The sequence below is a fragment of the Hemicordylus capensis genome, chromosome 1, assembly GCF_027244095.1.
Source record: "Hemicordylus capensis ecotype Gifberg chromosome 1, rHemCap1.1.pri, whole genome shotgun sequence".
In the NCBI taxonomy this organism is placed as follows: domain Eukaryota; kingdom Metazoa; phylum Chordata; class Lepidosauria; order Squamata; family Cordylidae; genus Hemicordylus; species Hemicordylus capensis.
In genome coordinates, this window is record NC_069657.1 from 197,115,920 (window position 1) to 197,133,192 (window position 17,273).

Consider the following 17,273-nt stretch of genomic DNA (forward strand, 5'->3'; position numbering starts at 1 on the left):
AGATGGGACAAGAATCGATTTGTGCTGTTTATATGCTTCGTCAAACACTCGCATTTGGCTTAAATGTAAATTCAGTTAACTTCTTCAGTGATGGTTTACATTGCCTAATTTCTAACATTAGAGATGCTGCAGCTAAGACTTGCCTGGAATCTTAACTTGTGCTCCAGTAGCTGTTTTCCCCATTCCTAGATGGGGCAGCAGTGGGAGGTGGGAAGCTAGCTGTTCAAGGCACTGCGCACATGCTCAAAGGCACTCTTGTTTCTTATTAATTCTACATGCTTCCAGGACTGAACCCCAACACCAAAAGCATATTCCAAGAATTAGGCCCTATCTCAGATTAAACAATCTGTAGCAATCTCTGCATACCATATTATATATTTTATTCATTTTTTTAAAAAATCCTTATTGATCGCCTTAATTGCCTAAATACAGGAATGTTCAATATGATGTATGAAAGAGGACTGAAAGCAATTCATTTAAAAACAAAAAACAACTACAGTGCCAGCAGCAAACTATCTAGTTCGATACAATCCAAGAACTGGGTAATCAAGGCCAACTCCCTGTCAGAAGCTGGACTTTTATCTCACTGTTTTAGTCCAAAAGTCCGTGCAACCTAAACTCCAATGGCAAGGGCCGTTGATATGAAGCTGGAAGCAACCTTAAAAGGTCACCCATTCTATCCTCTTCAGGAGTTAACACAATGGTGTTTAACCTGGGATTAAGGACCTCAGAGGATGGAGATGTCATTACACCCTCAAGGCAACCTATTCTGCTGCAGCCACAGGTTTTATAAACAGAACATTCTTCTAATGTCCTGTTAATAACTTTTCAGTTGCAATTTAAGCTCATATTGTCTTGTCCACAGCAAATCAGCTGATCCTATCCTGCTTTAGGCAACTCTTGTATTTGAACATAATTATCAAAAGTCCATACATCTGTGGGGTAGCCTTTCCATGAGACAAGGTGAGGTGGTCACTTCGGAAGTGGGCATAAGGAGGGATGCAGGGGACAGCATGCCCCCCCCACCACCACCACCATGAACACAACCCTACAGGTCTCCCTCCTGCCTGCTGCCTGCTACCACTGCCTTTCCTCACTTCAGTGGGGTATGCTGTTCATTTCCCCCTCCTCAACACATTGGGAAGTGTCTCTTCTTTCCACTCTCACCCCTGCCCACATGAGCTAGGACCACCCTGCCTTCACTGCCTAGCTTGGTGGCACAGTCTGAAAGTATAGGGACAAGGAGTGGGGGCAGCACTAAAAAAAGAATAGTGTGTAGAATGGATGCAGAAAACTGTGTGTTTCTTACAAAATCCCAACATGTTTTGAGCTATGTGCACTTCATTAAGGGGCTACATAATATAGTACTCAAGTATGAAAGAACTCAAGTGCCGCCATTGCTTCCTCACCATCATGGTCGGAGAATGCCGAGCACCTGCCCACAGATGTGGGGAACATCGTACTGAAGATAGAAGATTCATGATCAGAGCTGACAGGAGGGTTATGAGTGTTAATTAAGGTGTATACATATATGGGGCATGATCCAGTCCTACAATGAGCACAGTGCCTGCAGACTGGTTACCCTATTGTGCCATACTGCCCTGTTTCTTCCCTCTCCCAACATGTGTACAGGCAATGGGCAAGGGCATTGCATACTATTATTTGTTTGTTTGTTTATTCAGTTTCTATACCGCCCTTCCAAAAATGGCTCAGGGCGGTTTAATGAGGGGGCACTGCATGCCTCCCTTCCTCCCCATGTTATGTAGAGATGAGTTAGATCTTCCTGTGCTGGGTGGGATTACACTCCCCTGGAAGGAACAGGTCCCCTCTTGGATCCAGACCTCACCCTGGTATCTCAGGTGGAGGCTATGGCCAAGAGCGCTTTCTGTAAACTTTGGCTGATTCTACAGCTGTGTCCATTCCTTGATAAGAATGCTCTCAAAACAGTGGTGCATCAGCTGGTAACCTCCAGGCTTGACTATTGCAATGTGCTCTATGTAGGGCTGTTTTTGCACATAGTTCAGAAACTTCAGTCAGTTCAAAATGCGGCAGCCAGACTGGTCTCTGGGGTAGCCTGGAGAGACCATATTATGCCTGTTTTAAAACAATTGTACTGGCTGCTGGTATGTTTCCAGGCAAAATACAAAGTGCTGGTTATTACCGTTAAAGCCTGAATGGCTTAGGTCCAGGCTACTTGAGAGAGCGCCTTCTTCTGTATGATCCCCATTGCACGTTGAGGTTATCTAGAGAGGCCTGTTTCCGGTTACCACCAGTATGTCTGGTGGCAACTCAAAACCGGGCCTTTTCTGTAGCTGCTCCTGGCCTATGGAATGCACTCCCGGCAAATATCCACAGTGTAGGCTCGCTGTCAGCCTCTGAGAGCCCTAAAAACTTACTTGTTTGGCCTGGCTTTCCAAGGTTTGTAAATTGTTTTTAAAGTATTTTAATTGGTTTTAAATGGTTTTGAATTGTTTTAAAATTGTTTTTATATGGTTGTAAGTAGTGTGTTTTAGATGGTGTTTGCTTTATGTCTTTTTAAACTTGTTGTTCACTGCCCTTTGGATGGGGCGGGTCTATAACTATAATAAACAATAATAATAATTAGGGGCCACTGCATGCCTCCCTTCCTCTCCACAGGATGTAAGTTCCATTCTGTGGGTGGGACAGAAACAAAACTCTAATGGGAATCTTCCACATGCAGACACTGGACTCACAGTGGCACTGGACTGTGCTCATAATGTGCCCAGTTTCTGAGGGTTCAAATTGGACAACAATTTTAAAGAAATAGAATAAGATCTGATGGTTGATTGAACAGCTGGCATAGCCTGAAATGTGTTAGAATTTGGTTGTTAGTCATTTGTGAATAATACCATTTCTGCACACTATTATATTCTCTCCTCAGTTTTGCATCTGGTTTAGGTGACATCATCCTTTTTTTCTTCTTTTCTTTTTTGCCATGTGTTGTCAAAACTGCAGGTTCAGAACAAGCACAGATGATTTTTTAAAAACCCCATCTCCAAGGCTGTATACTATTTATAGAAGCAGTTTTCCAGTACTATCTCTGCACAGAGGTCAAGTGTACACAAACAGGTTTTCCATGGTTTGATGTCAGCCCCTAGCATCCATAAGCTTCTTTGCTGCTGTTCTGGAGGCAAAGGACGGACTAGCAATAGTTCATGTGCGTTTGCCAGCTTGATCCAATGCAGTCAAAGTTCTTGGATTTAATCCTTCCACATAAGAAGAGAATGGATTTAAATTCAAGAACTCAAAATTAACTTATTTGGAATAAATTTGAATGAACTGTTTGAAAACAACTTGTACAAACTACAACAATGGAAAATTGGATATCTTTCAAACAAAAGAAAGCAGACAAGGATGATAGAGTTCCAGTTTCCGAGATTTCTAACCATGCAACATTTTTGCAGAACAGTAAGCCAAAGAGGGGAAATCTGTCCCTCTTCAATCAGGTGTAATTTTCAGTACAGCAACACAGCATGAGACTTCGCTTAGGCAGATTCCATCTATTGTCAGCATAGATGTTTCATGAGACCTACAGCTCAGGAGAGCACTATACCGCTGGTCTGATGATCTCTACATTAACTTCAGATCACTGCTGGCCCACAATAAATTTGTAAAGTAGGAGAGTCCTTTGCAGTGGTTGTGTGGTCTATAGCAGACTATATGTGGCTCTTGGGCCTTGGAGGACCTCCTGTATTCATATCTCAGCTGAACTATGAACAGGTTGCTCTTTCAGGATTTTGAATGACCCACTTGTTTTGAGAATGACTTAAGACAATAATTATAAAATACCTAAATGCTCAAAGTATCAAGTGGAAGATCTTGAAATAAACTAGGAACTGTTAGCATCCCGCAAACCATTTAAGATGGCTTAGTGCCATTTGACATCAAGTTAAGGTGTACTGACTTAAAATTGCCAGTGGATTATGTCCTAGATGTTCTGTTGTAAAAGACTCATCCAAGAAATCTTCTAGCTGAACCAAATGTTAAAAACAAATTTAACATTCACCAAATTAATGACAACAGCAAATTGAAATGGTATTTATGATGTGGAGGTCTATAAAAATGTGCAGTTATGTTGTACCCTCTCTCCACCTATCGTCCATTCATATGTCCCTGATTTTCCACTCCCACTCACACAATACCCCACACCCCAGAGACACACAGTGTTTGTACATTCAGCCTAACAACTGATCACCAGTACAATAGTAATATCTCTTTATGTATCTGCATCCATTTCCACCAACAGGTTGCCGCTCCATTTGTTGGTCCTTGATGCTGGCAGTTTAGTTCCCTAGCAAACAAAACGGCCATAGGCATTTTGTGACACCACTGAAGTTCAGCCAGTGGTGGAGCACAGGACTTGATTGAATTAAATAAAACTAGACTTATTGCAGAACAAACATTAGGTAGGTTTCAACATCTGTAGCCTGCATTTTATCTCAGGTGAGGTTTTTTTGTTGCTTCAGAGATCTTGCAAATAGACAAAACCACTATTTCTTCCCTAAACGTCTGTATGCTCTATCCTTTAATTTGACACATTCATATTTCTACAACTGGTTTTGACTTCTCAGTTTATAGACTAGAAACCTGCAGCCAAATAACTTAAAACAAAATGTGAAATTGAAAAACAAAATGTGAAATTCAGTTTCCCCCACCTTTTTATAATAGTGTTGTTCCAGTAAAGCCACAACTGGTAGAAGCCCCCTTCTGCCTAACTCTAGAAGAGTCTAGACCAGGCCTGCCCAACATACAGCCCACAGGCTGCATCTGACCCGCGAGGACTTTTTTCCTGGCCCGCCACTCGCTTCCTCCCGCCTGCTCGTCTCTCCGGCAGCTATGGCTGCCTTTACATCCCGAGCCCTCCTCGGGGCTCAGTTCCCCCCGCCCACTCGCCTCTCTGGCAGCTACGGCTGCCTTTATTTCCCAAGCCCTCCAAGGGGCTCGCTTTCCCGCTTGCAGGCTAGCTTCTCTCTAGTTATCTCTGAGCACCTCGGCCGCTGCCAGGGAGGAGCTTCCTGGAAACAAGGGCGCATGCGTGCTCAGTGAGCCCCGAAGTAAAGGAACCCCACACACACAGACACCAATTTCTTCCCTTGCCCCAACTAGACTCCCCCCATCCTCAGAAACAGAACGGAATCACAGAACGGGATCCCAGAATAGGTCAATGGACATCAACGCTAGTCAACAAAGATATGGAGCCTATTGCTCCATCTTCTTTTTTTCCTTTTCTCTCTCTCTCGCCAGTGCTCCTTCCACATACAAGCCATTTAAAGTTTGGGAAATGTTGCCAATGGTTCTCTTTCTCACCATCTCTCTTCTCTAGCCTGCCCTATCCCCATTATTAAAGTGTTACTTTAATAATCAGCTCCCTAAAAATTGACTTTGGTCCCCACAAGCCAAGTCATGGTCAGTTTTGGCCCACCAGGGCATTTGAGTTGTGCACCCCTGACCAATGCTGAGCCAAAAGAAGGTGACTTTTGCAAAAATTCACCCACCTCCCAATGAAAAACATGCTCCATACTTTTGTAGTTCTTGAGGGAGTTGAAAACAGAGGCCCATTTAGAGTGAGGGCAGGGAGCATTAACATCACTCTGATTTGGCTTTATGACAGTATCATGTAGCTAATCTGATTAGCTATGAGGCATAATTAGGAAGCCCATTCAGAGTGGGGATAATGTTTCCTGGAAATAAGAATCTTGTTTTGTTTAATGTGATAGAGCAGCTTTCTAACTTTTGGAGGTTCTTTTGGATAACAACTTTGGATAACACCTCTCAAAAAAAAAAATGTGTGTCCATCCCTGTCCCCCCACAATTTCAGTGCAATCCTAGTCTAGACTTTAGACCTAACCATCCTTCCCCCCTTTAGCTTCTGGACACAGTTCCAGTCTCTTGAACAGCCTTATTTTATCATTTCGTTTCTGTCCCTGCACTAAATGTGAAGTTGTAGCCCACGCTACTTTCTTCTTGGCTCCTCCTTACTTTGGGCCCCTACCACTCATTATTTCTTCAGGTCTTTGCATTAAAGATCATTGCCTACATCCTTTAGCTATTTTGTGTTTCTTACTCAACCTCCTAGCAGTCCTGCCTCCTTCACCTCCCATTCATCTCCACCCACTTTAAGCCTATCTGGTAGTTTTTATGGGTATTTTAATTTGATTTCTTATATGTTTTAATTGTTAATATTTCTTGTTTGTATTATTGATGTAAACTGCCTGAAGATTTTGTTGGGTGGGTGGTATACAAATATGTTAAAGAAACAATAAAATATCTTGACCTTATGGACTGGGAGATTTTCCAGAGCTCACTCATTTCAGGGTCCCATTTTCTCTGATCCTTTATTCACACAGACTTCTCCATCCCTTTCCCTTTCCTCAGGGTCCTGTTTATCAGTCTTTTTCCTTCTTGTCTACAACCTTCTCTACAACCTCTCCTACCTGAAACCTTGGAGAAGCCGCTGCCAGTCTGTGTAGACAATACTGAGATAGATGGACCAAGGGTCTGACTCTGTATAAAGCAGCGTCCCATTCTCCTATGTACACCCTTCCGCAGTCACACCATTTTTGGTGTCTCTGACCCCTAGTTTTCCTATCTCTTGAGATTTATTCTCAGTTTTCAGCCTGCCACAAAAAGCTACTTCTGTCTCTAAGATCTGTGTGAAGTTTAAACTGACAATCTTCTTTTTAGAAAAGCTAGACTGCACACATTGACAGCACTGATCTATGAGTAGCTGGAATATTTGCTCAGCAGCTCAGATTTGGGGGCAGGTGGAGGATGAAACTAAGGCTATTTAATGGGTGGAAGCAAGAAACTGATATGAAGCACTCAACTTCTGGTGGGTGGGATGGTTACTGTTGGTGGTTGTTGGACTTCCTTCCTTCCTTCCTTCCTTCCTTCCTTCCTTCCTTCCTTCTGTGTGGCGGTAGCAGCAACAGTGCTGGGAGCACCAAAGATCTTTCCAGTGTCCAGTTTCAGTCAACCACCACTTTACTCTTCCAGAAGCCCCCGCAGAATAATGCTGTCCTGACACAGCATCATTTCCAGGCATTTCGGGGGTCATGGCATGGAATGGCAGTCAACTGGAGCCACCTGCCAGAAGACTTTCAGTGCTTCCAGCAGGGGCAGAACCACCATTGAGCAAAGGGGTTCAAAGAACCCTGGCCTCTGCCAATTAGGGGACGCGCCTGGTGCCCCAGCCATGCCCCCTATGTCATCAGATGCATGGGGCGTAGCTTTGCTTGCAAATGGGGCCGCGCGGCCAGAGCAGCTCTCCCCGGGGATTGTGTTCGCAAACAGGGCTGCGCGGACCCGTTTGTGAGCTAAACCAGCACCGCATTCACAGCAGGCAGGGAGCATGGCATTTTAGGCAAGGAGAGCTGCTCCAGCTGCGCTTCGAACTTGGCGCTGGCCAGGGATTTTGCCTGCAAACAGGGCCACACAGCCCCATTTGCAAGCAAAGCTACACCTCCTGCATCTGATGACAGGAGCAAGGGGTGTGGCTTAGTATCTGCCATCAGATACAGGGGGTGGGGCTAGGGGGCTGCAGCTGTGGGTTGAACCTGGGCCACCACTGGCCTCACTCTGCCCCTGGCTTCCAGAGCTGCTGCTGCTGCCACCAATAAATATGCAGGGGGGGAATTCAAAAGCAAATCAGCTGCCACTGCCAACATCTCATGGTAAACTGCACCCCCAGAACTGCTTCCACCCCACAAAACATTGAACATGTCCACCATGTATGCTGCCTGTGAATAGGGGTGGAGAAAATGGGGAAGGGATTAGGTCAGCCTTGTTTGTCAGCAGCAATCCATGCCATCACAGCAACTCAGCCAATCAGTATCAGAAGCTTCCCTGCCAAAAAGCACCATACAATATAGATATTTGTACTGTAGTGTACTGTTTTAAATATTTAGATAACCTGTATTTGATTTACTGTTTTTATTTTGTGCCATAAGTCAGTGTTTCACAGTATTGCATCAATCACAGTTAGTATAAAATCCCCACTGACTTGAACGGGCATTAGATTTCAGACATGCATTAAAAATGTCCAGATGAATGGAGTTACTATTTACTTCCTCAGATCCTCTGATGAGTGATGATCACTGGATGCCCAAGCTAAGTTCTACTTAGGTTAATTTTAGTTGCATGCTTTTGTTTAAATTAAGCAAAACATACATACTAAATTCATGAATGAATTTCCAGTCATATACATGAATATTTTCTAAATGACTGCATATTCCAAAAACCCTATGTTGCTGCTTTACAGTAAGCCTGAAAAAAGACAGGTTGCATTAGCATCTCAAGATAAGTAGGAAGACAGACAGATCCAAATACAAAATTGATTAAATTATTTTGACACTAGCAAACACACTTGGGGAAAAGCAGAGAGATGAATAAGACTAGTGCTCTATTGGAGCAGGAGGAAGAAATCTGTTACTTTTTCCTTGTCAAATGCCCAACATTTTCTGGCTACTTTCCTCTTTTGCTTGTTCATTTTTATGTGTTGTGAGGAAATTGCTAACTTTCCACCTTCTAATTTCCTCATCTCTTTTGGGGGCTTTCAGTGAAATGATGTATTAAAAAGGCTTTCAAATCCTATCAAGACACTTTTTTTCACCTATAACTTCCATGTTCCTGCTTCTTTGTGTCTTTACTAAACTCCCTGTGAGTATTTAGGAGATCCATAAAGACATTTGCGCTATCATACATTTGAGATCTATACTCTGCTGTGCTCCAAAATCAAACAAAATACTGTAATAGCTAAAGATTTTTGTTGGTGTGGTAGGCAAGCAGTAGCTAATCTATAGGACCTGTTCAAAAAAAAAATCCATTCAAGGTGTTATCTGTGAGCATCATTAAAAGTTATTGACCTAGTTTTCCCCCTTCCACTTTTCAGCACTGGGGTGCCATTCATTGTACTGGAAGCACTATTGTACATTCTTGTACAATGGGGCAAGCGCTTGAATAGACCTGGAGGAAGGAATCAAGTTGTCACCTTCACATTTATATTCGTTAGTATTTTTGAAATTGAGCTAATAAGGATCTCAGGCTTTTGAATGTATTCTTTTTAATATCTCAAACTTTGGTGGACTTCCATTGGACCAACGCAGTATTGTATGGCAATCTCACGTAAGCTGCATCTATATGCAAAAAGGACTCTGTTGAAATACAGTTGCAACATTGCCATTCCAGTCTGCCAAAAGTAAATATGTGTCACCACTTTGCAACTGCAGTTTCTCATACATTTATCTTCCCAAATCCACACTAAAATGTGGAGGTACTGCTGGGCCCATATGAAGGGTGGGGAACAATTATAGCTAACCCTGTATTTTTAATGGTGTAATGAATATATCAACGGAAGCTTTTGTAGATCAGGAAATGGACCAGTTAGGACCCCAAACTATAATCCAACCAACTTTCCTGTGTTGTGGCTCCCTTTAAATTGTGATGGTGTTATTAAATTCCAGGTGAAGTATCTAAAGGGTCTCCCGGTTTAAGACAACTGCCTTGAATGTCCATAATTACAGCCACAATCTGCCACCATTGGGAGTTTGGAAATGTAAAGATATATATTGAACAGCAGTTAATTTCAATTCTAATGCCAGAGTAAACATGGCTAATCTGTGATGTGGTGCATTTCACTTGCAAGATTCAGACTTATCTTGGGTTTTTTCCTTTATAAATGGGCAGCCATGTAAAGGATCATGGTTAAAGTTACTGCTTAAACTGTATACCTGTTCTATTGGACAATACAAGTTCACATACTGCACCCAATAGGAAATATTACCCTAATCACTGCTGGTTAGCCTGGTTTTTGCAGATTGTTCATTTTATCTAAAGCTTTGATAGCAAACAACACAAGGGACTTAACATATTGTTAGCCTATGAGAATATGAGCTACTCATATTCAAAGAGTATGTTGAACTTTTTGGATCCCGCACAGACTTAGTGGGTTCTAAAATAAGCCACTCTTTGGAATGCAGTGTGACTATTTTGACCAAGACCTTGCGATGGTGGTGACTGCAAGATACCACTGTGGTGTGTTTCCATCAGCATGCATGAAAGCTGAGTCTGATGAGAGAGGTGCTCAATCACCATAACTTCATGCCTAGTTGCTGTAATGATAGCTTCAAAGGAAGATGACCATTTCAATTTCGTGTATTTCAGATTGACTGTTCTGAGGTAAATAGCTTTCTTGGGAAGGGTCATAGCTCAGTGGTAAAGGTGGTACCTTCCATGCACAAGGTCCAGAGTTCAATCCCTGGGATCTCTAGTTAAAAGGATGTCGGGAGAGAGACTGAAGAACTGGTGTCAGTCAGAGTAGACAGCACTGGGCTGATGGACCAAGGGTCTGATTCAGTACAAGGCAGTATCTTCTGTTCATAGCAGACTGTAAGACATTTGTAACCCCAAAATCTAACCTACTGATTCTGAAAAATTGTCCTCTTGCTAATCTGTGCTCATATTCCTAAATGAAATTATTTTTTGGTGAGTAATTGTTTGGCTGCTTTGCATGAAAGCACAGGCCGATCTGCTTGGTATCCTACCCCTCCATCGGTTTCCATGACAAATGTTACATTCCACTTTTAGAAATATTTCTGATGTTTGAGTGCCTGGTTCACCCTTTGAAGTATAGATTCATGAAGTTCTGTCTTTGGACGGCCTAAGCAAAAACTAAAGCTGCTACCTTCCTCTGTTTATTGGGATAGAGTTTGATATGTGGCAATGGCCTTTTAAAAGCAGTATTCACTAGTTCACAGGTGAGTGCTTGAGAAATATCAAGCCAGTTTGCAAATGTGACCAAGACTTTATTTTTGAGGGGAATTTTATTGGGGGTGTCTTCTTTGCTGCCATCAAAATATTGCCAGGAAACCAGATCCCCTGTGAGGAAATATTACATTATTCAGAGAGCCTATTGTAAGCGACATTGAAACTTACAGCACTGTAACTTACTGAAACCGGGGAGTCACTAATGGTTTGACAACAAAGTGTCTAATCAGAAAGTTTTAATGGTTAATTCATTCTGTGAATCATGGAGTATATTTTCCTTTGTTTAATGTCCTGACTTTTGCTCTCTTTTAAAGCCGTCTAGCCAGTCAGAATGGTTTCCGAGTCTGCCCCAACTTTGTTGGGCATGGGATTGGCTCTTATTTCCATGGGCATCCTGAAGTCTGGCATCATGGTAAGGAGTTCCCTCCTTAATCTGTGGATTACCTGAGCAGTTGAGGACACTGGGCTGCATTTTCACCCAGCTGCAGAAGGGATGTGTGTCCTTCTGATGAAAGCCCCTTAGGGCAGAGAATAGTCTAAGATGAAGCACTGATGTCTGAGCTGGTAATTTCTTTAAGAGTATTGCCACAGCCATGTGTGAATGGAAAGGCACTGGGGTTGTTTGTCTGAGGAACAATTAAATGTAATAAAAACAAATGCCTGAAGTGTCAATATCCCAGCAGGTTCCAGAATTGTTGTCTATTTGCTCTTCTTTCTTCTCCTCCCTCAAACTGCTGGCGATTATTGCTGGCGAATGTAATAAATAAATAAATTATTGCTAGGCTCCATTGCATTCTCCAGATACTGACATCTAATTTATCAGCATGTCTTTCTGTTGTGTGTTCTAGACTTCAACACTTGCTTTCATTGGGTTCTTCTTGAACTAGAGGGGAAACCCCTGGCAAGATGACTTTGGATTTAGGTGGTGTGAGAAAGATGGCTGTTTATTTTAATATGTTTATATGCTATCAGACCTTATTAATCTCAGGACTCATCTCCTGGGAGATTTATGAAATGTGGGATGAAAGTGGCCTTCCTCTCTCTACAGTTTTCTTAGATTACCATATAACCTTTTATAACTTATCCCTGCACTAAAACAGTCCTCAGGACAGCTTCACCACCTCTGCCTACTAAGCCAAATTAGCTGCTGGGAAGAGCTCACACACACGTTCATCACACAGTGATTTCGAGTGATTACACGGAGATGTGGAACCGCCATCACAACAGGAACAAACCCTAACCACCCACCCACCCCAAACTTTTGTATTGCCTCCAGCACAATGTGATTTCACATGTTCAGCTGAGAGTGATGGGGTATCAAATGAAATTTCTACATGGGCAAAACAGCCTCTTTCTCCAGATGTGCCCTTAAGTGTCTGGGCCATACATGGAGTACCTTCTAGTATGCCAGGCGGAAGTGTTCCTTCTCTCCCTGCTGTATCTAATGAAGTAAGCTGTTGCGTCGATAGATGCCTAGTGTATTTGCTCCTCATTTTGGAGGGTACAGTGTTAGGCTGAACTTAATCAAACCTCATAGTGAGGCCGGAGGTGGGGGCGGTTGGAGTAGAAGTGGATTGGGTCCTGTAGCTTGCCCAATGATTCAGCATTGTTTGACAGACTTATGAATTCCCTGCCACCACACATTTGTGATTGCAACTATTACTGCCCTGTTAACTTTTAAGGTTTCACAAGAAAACCTCACTGTCACCACAGGGAGAGTTAGTGAACTCTTGCCAGTAGAGATAGTAGTGGAAGAAGATCAAAAGCTCCCAGTTTCCTTTGACACTGCATGACACCCGTCTGTGCCATGTCCTTTGTCTTGTCCCACACCACCCCTGTCAGAACTGTGAATCACTTTTCTATGGGAATAAGGGATCCCCATCATCACCTTTATTCTTAATCAAAGGCAGTTCTGTGACAACAGCTCCCCACCATTTTGCTTTAGGGTCCTCTCAAGCAAAGCACTGTAGTGGAGAGGAGCCTTTAGAAGAGAGAATTTGGGAGGGAATGTCATTAGCTCTTGCAGTTCCCATTTGCTGGGGATGGGGAGTGGGAAGCAAAGCTCATTTCTCTGACATTTGTGTACATCTTTTTAGACGTAGCTATTCTTCTGCTGTTGTAAGTCTGCAAAACACTTACCTGGGAGTAAATCCCCTTGAATTCTGTGGGGCTTACATCTGAATATGTACCCCTAGAATTGCACTGTTAATGTAATACATTTTATCATGTATTCTTTGTTCTAAATTTTTGCAAACTGCCTCAAACATAGGATGGAAGGGCAGAATATAAATATATTAAGTAAGTAACTAGTAAGTAAAGTCCCACTGATGGCAAGGGATCTTAGTCCAGGTAACAATGCTGAGGGAGGAGTGAGATGTTGCTTTCCTTGGGAAGTCCTCGATTTTGTTTTGCTTTAGAAAAACGAAAATTAGCCACTAGGCAATATATTTTTTAAAAAAAATATTTTAATCCAGCTTTCCCATCCTGGCCTTCATTTTTTTTTTGTTGTTGTTGTTTCATTCTTCTGCAACAATTAATTCAGAAATTTAGCAGAGAGAGGAAATAATCTGAGAAGCAATTTTCCCCGCGATGATCCTCCCTAATCACATATCTAAACCACTGCAGTGTTTGTTTATATGTATATTGGTATCGATAGACCGTTTTCCGCTGATGAAAGGTTCTAAGCGGCACTGTGAACTGTGTTCCTTCCAAGAACAAACCGCATTCAATCCAGACTGAAGCGACCCCGGCGGTTTAAGATTTTACACTATATTGTCTGGAATTCGGACTAATTGCCCACGGCTCTGAGGGATCTGTAGGGGTGACTTGATCACCTTCGAGGAAGGCGTAGGGTTTTTATTGTATTCGGTTTTTAACCACCGATACTGCTAACTGATTCCTCAATTACTCACAAGAAAAAGAAAGGGGCGGGGGACTCCTTACATGACGCCTCTCCAGAGCATATATATCTGTACATCGGGGCTGTTTCCCTTTGTACGTTAAATTAATAATAATAAATCATGTTGTTTGTTTTATTTCCTAGAAAATGAAAATGATTTGTTAATGGAAGAGGGCATGGCGTTCACAATAGGTGAGTGACTGTAGTAAAACGGGACTGGGAGCAAGAGTAGATGCTTTTATTTATAAAGATCAGCTTTAAAAGAAGCACAAAATATACCGTGAAATACCTTTTCGCATCTTTGAAGGAAAGGTCTTAACGATGCTGCTCCCGTTTGGTTTTCCCCGCAGTAGCCTAACTGGAATGCCTGCATTTTTATTTTTATTTTAAATTGTAGTGTTCTTGTTTTAAGCATGACTCTCCCCCAACTCATAATTTGAACCCCAGTCCAGCTAAAAGTTGCAAGGAGGTCACAACTGGGGCTCTGTTATTATTTGCCCTTTTTAGTTTTCATTTAGAAGACATTGGAAAGTGCTGTCTCTTTGTCCAGCACGTTTCCCGTCTTTCCATGAGAGTTTGTCCTCACAACAGTCCTGTAGGGTAGGTCATCTTTGAAGCGGGAAGTTTTAGTCGGCTCAAGTCCTAATGATGAAGCGGTGCGAGGCGGGTGGGTGGGAGAGAGGAGAAATCCGCCGCGAGTCTTGCAGAGAGGTTCAAGCGGCGCTCCGGGGCAAGGGGTTTCTCTGGGGAGGTTGGGCTCGCAGCCCGAGGAGACCATCTCCAGCCTGGGCCACGACCAGGCACTGCCGGGCTGCTCGGGTTTGCGTCTCGGGTAGCCAGTCAGTCAGCAGCCCTTTCCCTGGAAGACTGCATGAACTAAATACCAATCATAGAGCGCTTATAAGGGGGTGGGGGGGATGTATTCCTTGCTCACGGCGTGCTTAAATGGCGCGGCAATTAGAGGGAAATAAGAAAATTGTTGTTTTGCTGATTTAATGAACATTTTAAAGCCTGCTTTTAAAAAAATCCAGATATTTTCAACCTATCTGCTGTTTGGAGGAAAGTGGCTGGCGCTTTGGTTGTTATGATCCATGGGGATCTTAATTAAAGCTTGATTAAAATGCCCTTCTTCAGTCTTTAAAAACAGAAGACACACAAGTTCAAGCCCGGAGGTTGCCACTTTCTCCTCCTCAACGTAGTAGCTGTTTTTAGGGGTCTTTGCAGCCAAAAAAAAATGAGGATCGCGGGTCTCTCCGGGCAAGCTGCCGCTTTTAGGGTCAAGACGAGGTTGTGGCCAGTGTGTAAATTCCGATTTCAATTTGGCTTGTTATTACAGAACCAATAATAATGGAAGGATCTTCTGAATTTAAAATCCTGCCGGACAAATGGACTGCAGTATCCGTGGACAATAAAAGGTGCCTATTATTATTAATACTAATTATTATTATTTTATTTTATTTATTTACTTGCTTACTTATTAAATCTGTTTTTAAATTGTGGAACTCATCACTGACAGCAGGAAGGAACTAAGGTGATGATGTTTAGGTGTTCCCCCCCCCCGCTCAATAAACCTGTGCTACCGGCTCACCTTTGCCCCTTGCTAATTACTGCCTATACGTTTCAGATCGGCCCAGTTCGAGCATACCGTCGTAATTACTTCAAGAGGAGCAGAAATCCTGACCCAAGTGGCAGAAGAAATTTAAGAGGCCGCCGGAAGCGCGGAGGACTGCCTGGATCTTGCCAGGTCTTCGGAAGAGGCCGCGAGTCCGACCTAGGAGCAGAGAGGGCCATGGCTGGCGCTCCACGGCAGAGACTCCCGCGGCGTCCTGGCAGTCCTGCGCTTTGACAGACGCCCCGAGAAGGCCGCCCTCGACTGGGTGGCTTGGGCGACACCTGGGGAGGCCCCCAGGAAGTTGTCTGGCGGGCGGATCCCTCCGGGCGGGAAAGAGGGGCGCTTAGTGGTCACCTTTCCTTCCAGCACCTGGTTCTGCTGGCACTGACAGGTCGGATGGCCCTTTCTAGCCTGCCATTGGCAAACCGGGAAATCCGGGTAGTTTTCTATAGGACATGGAGAACGATTGCCCCCAGCGCCACCCTCCTTCCTTTCTGCCCTGTTGCTTCTTCCCGAAGTAGCGAAGTGTGCGATCGGCCCCAAGAAGACGTCTTCCCCATCTCCCTTCTCTCCGACTGAAGGGCATTGCTGGTGTGAGATCTAAGGCGGGTCGCTGCTCTCCTGGCAGTTTTTGTTTCTCTTTCGTGTGTTTTCTGCTTTCAGTTCTGCCACACGCACACGTGCGCGCGCACACATCTGTGTGTGTGAGATATAAACAGATAGATACGCGCGTATATATATTTTACCTACACGGATAAACGAAGATGCTGTATCAAAACATCTTTAATATCTGTTAAAACCGAGGTTCCCGAGGAAGTTTAAGAATAGGACAACATTTTGATAATTAAAAAATAAGCAAAATAAGTATCTTGAGCCTATCAATCTGTCCTTAACTGGAGCAGCCGTTTACTTTCTTCTTTTGAGCCTTTTCTGCCATTGCTTTCAAGTCGCGGGCACAACTTTTTAAGGAGCGATGTGCACAGAAAGCAAGTCAGATCTTTGAAAGCAATTCACCTTTCGCAGAAGTTTGTTTTGCTCGGGTTGTTAGTTTTGATGGTTTTATTTGTTTTTGGTTTTTGGTTTTGGTGGTAATTAAGTAACTGATCCCCACCGCACCCGGCCGCCTTTTAAGAAGACATTGCAAAAAGAGTTTGTATTGCCTTTTTTTTTTTTTTAGGGCTTTCTGACCTCCAGATGGACCAGCTCAGTTTCCCGGGAAGCGATTGTTTATTTGGGTTGGGGAGGTCCGAGTAAAAGTAAGGGAGATATTGGGGCGGTGGGTGTTGTTCTCTGATCTCCCCGACTAAGCATCGAATCTCCAGCTGCCCAAATCCCAAGCTGAGTCCTCTAAGAAGGAAGGGTTTGATGATCTGCAATTAGGGGCTTCCTAATTAGACTGCCTGAATGCAGGAAAGGAAGCATTTGAGATTCAGATCGGATTCAAAAGTGGGCTCTTCTTGCGACTAATCCCCCCTCCGCCCCGCTCTGCCCTGGACAGTGCTAGCTGACGGCCCTAGGAGGACGGAAAGCGCAATGGAGAGCCCCTCACAGACTAGGGCGCTAACCTGCTTTGCGCTGCCTGCTGGGCGCAAGCCAGCTGCTCGCTGCCATTTCAAAGGCCCGGGGGGGGGGCCGTGACTAGCGTGTCGTGCGCCTATGTGGGGTGGCAGGGAGGGCACAGAGATCCCCCCCGCGGTTTGGGCCTGTCCTTTCTTCTTGAACCCTACAGCTGTCCGCTTCTCCTGCAACGTTTCCCACCCGCCCCCTTCCTCTTTTTCTGGGGCATTTGCAGAGCAAAGAGGGACCTCTCCAGACAAGACACTGCCACTCTTGAGATCAGCTTGGAGGCCGAGGGACCCTACCAGTCAATCGCTTGGTGCAAGGAAGCGCCGAGGAACCAGGCTGCGCTGGTGTCCCACTTCCAGAGGTGCACCTAGGTAATTTTTGAGCCTGGACCTAAAGGCCTTTGAAGGCACC

The 17,273-nt window shown here is 43.9% G+C and overlaps 2 protein-coding genes across 12 annotated transcripts in view; one reads left to right on the forward strand and one right to left on the reverse strand.

The window, feature by feature from the left end:
• The window catches only part of METAP1D (methionyl aminopeptidase type 1D, mitochondrial), a 127,907-nt gene extending 111,746 nt beyond the window's left edge, over positions 1–16,161 (forward strand). For all 10 annotated transcript variants that reach the window (XM_053266243.1, XM_053266233.1, XM_053266190.1 and 7 more), the window contains 4 exons: positions 11,100–11,197; positions 13,829–13,876; positions 15,021–15,099; positions 15,309–16,161. In XM_053266243.1, the coding sequence (XP_053122218.1) occupies positions 11,100–11,197; positions 13,829–13,876; positions 15,021–15,099; positions 15,309–15,387 (304 nt within the window). In that variant the 3' untranslated portion in view covers positions 15,388–16,161. The remainder of the gene's footprint in view (positions 1–11,099; positions 11,198–13,828; positions 13,877–15,020; positions 15,100–15,308) is intronic.
• Positions 1–17,273, reverse strand: part of LOC128332077 (uncharacterized) — a 92,110-nt gene that overhangs the window by 57,196 nt on the left and 17,641 nt on the right. The gene's annotated exons all lie outside the window — the stretch shown is intronic.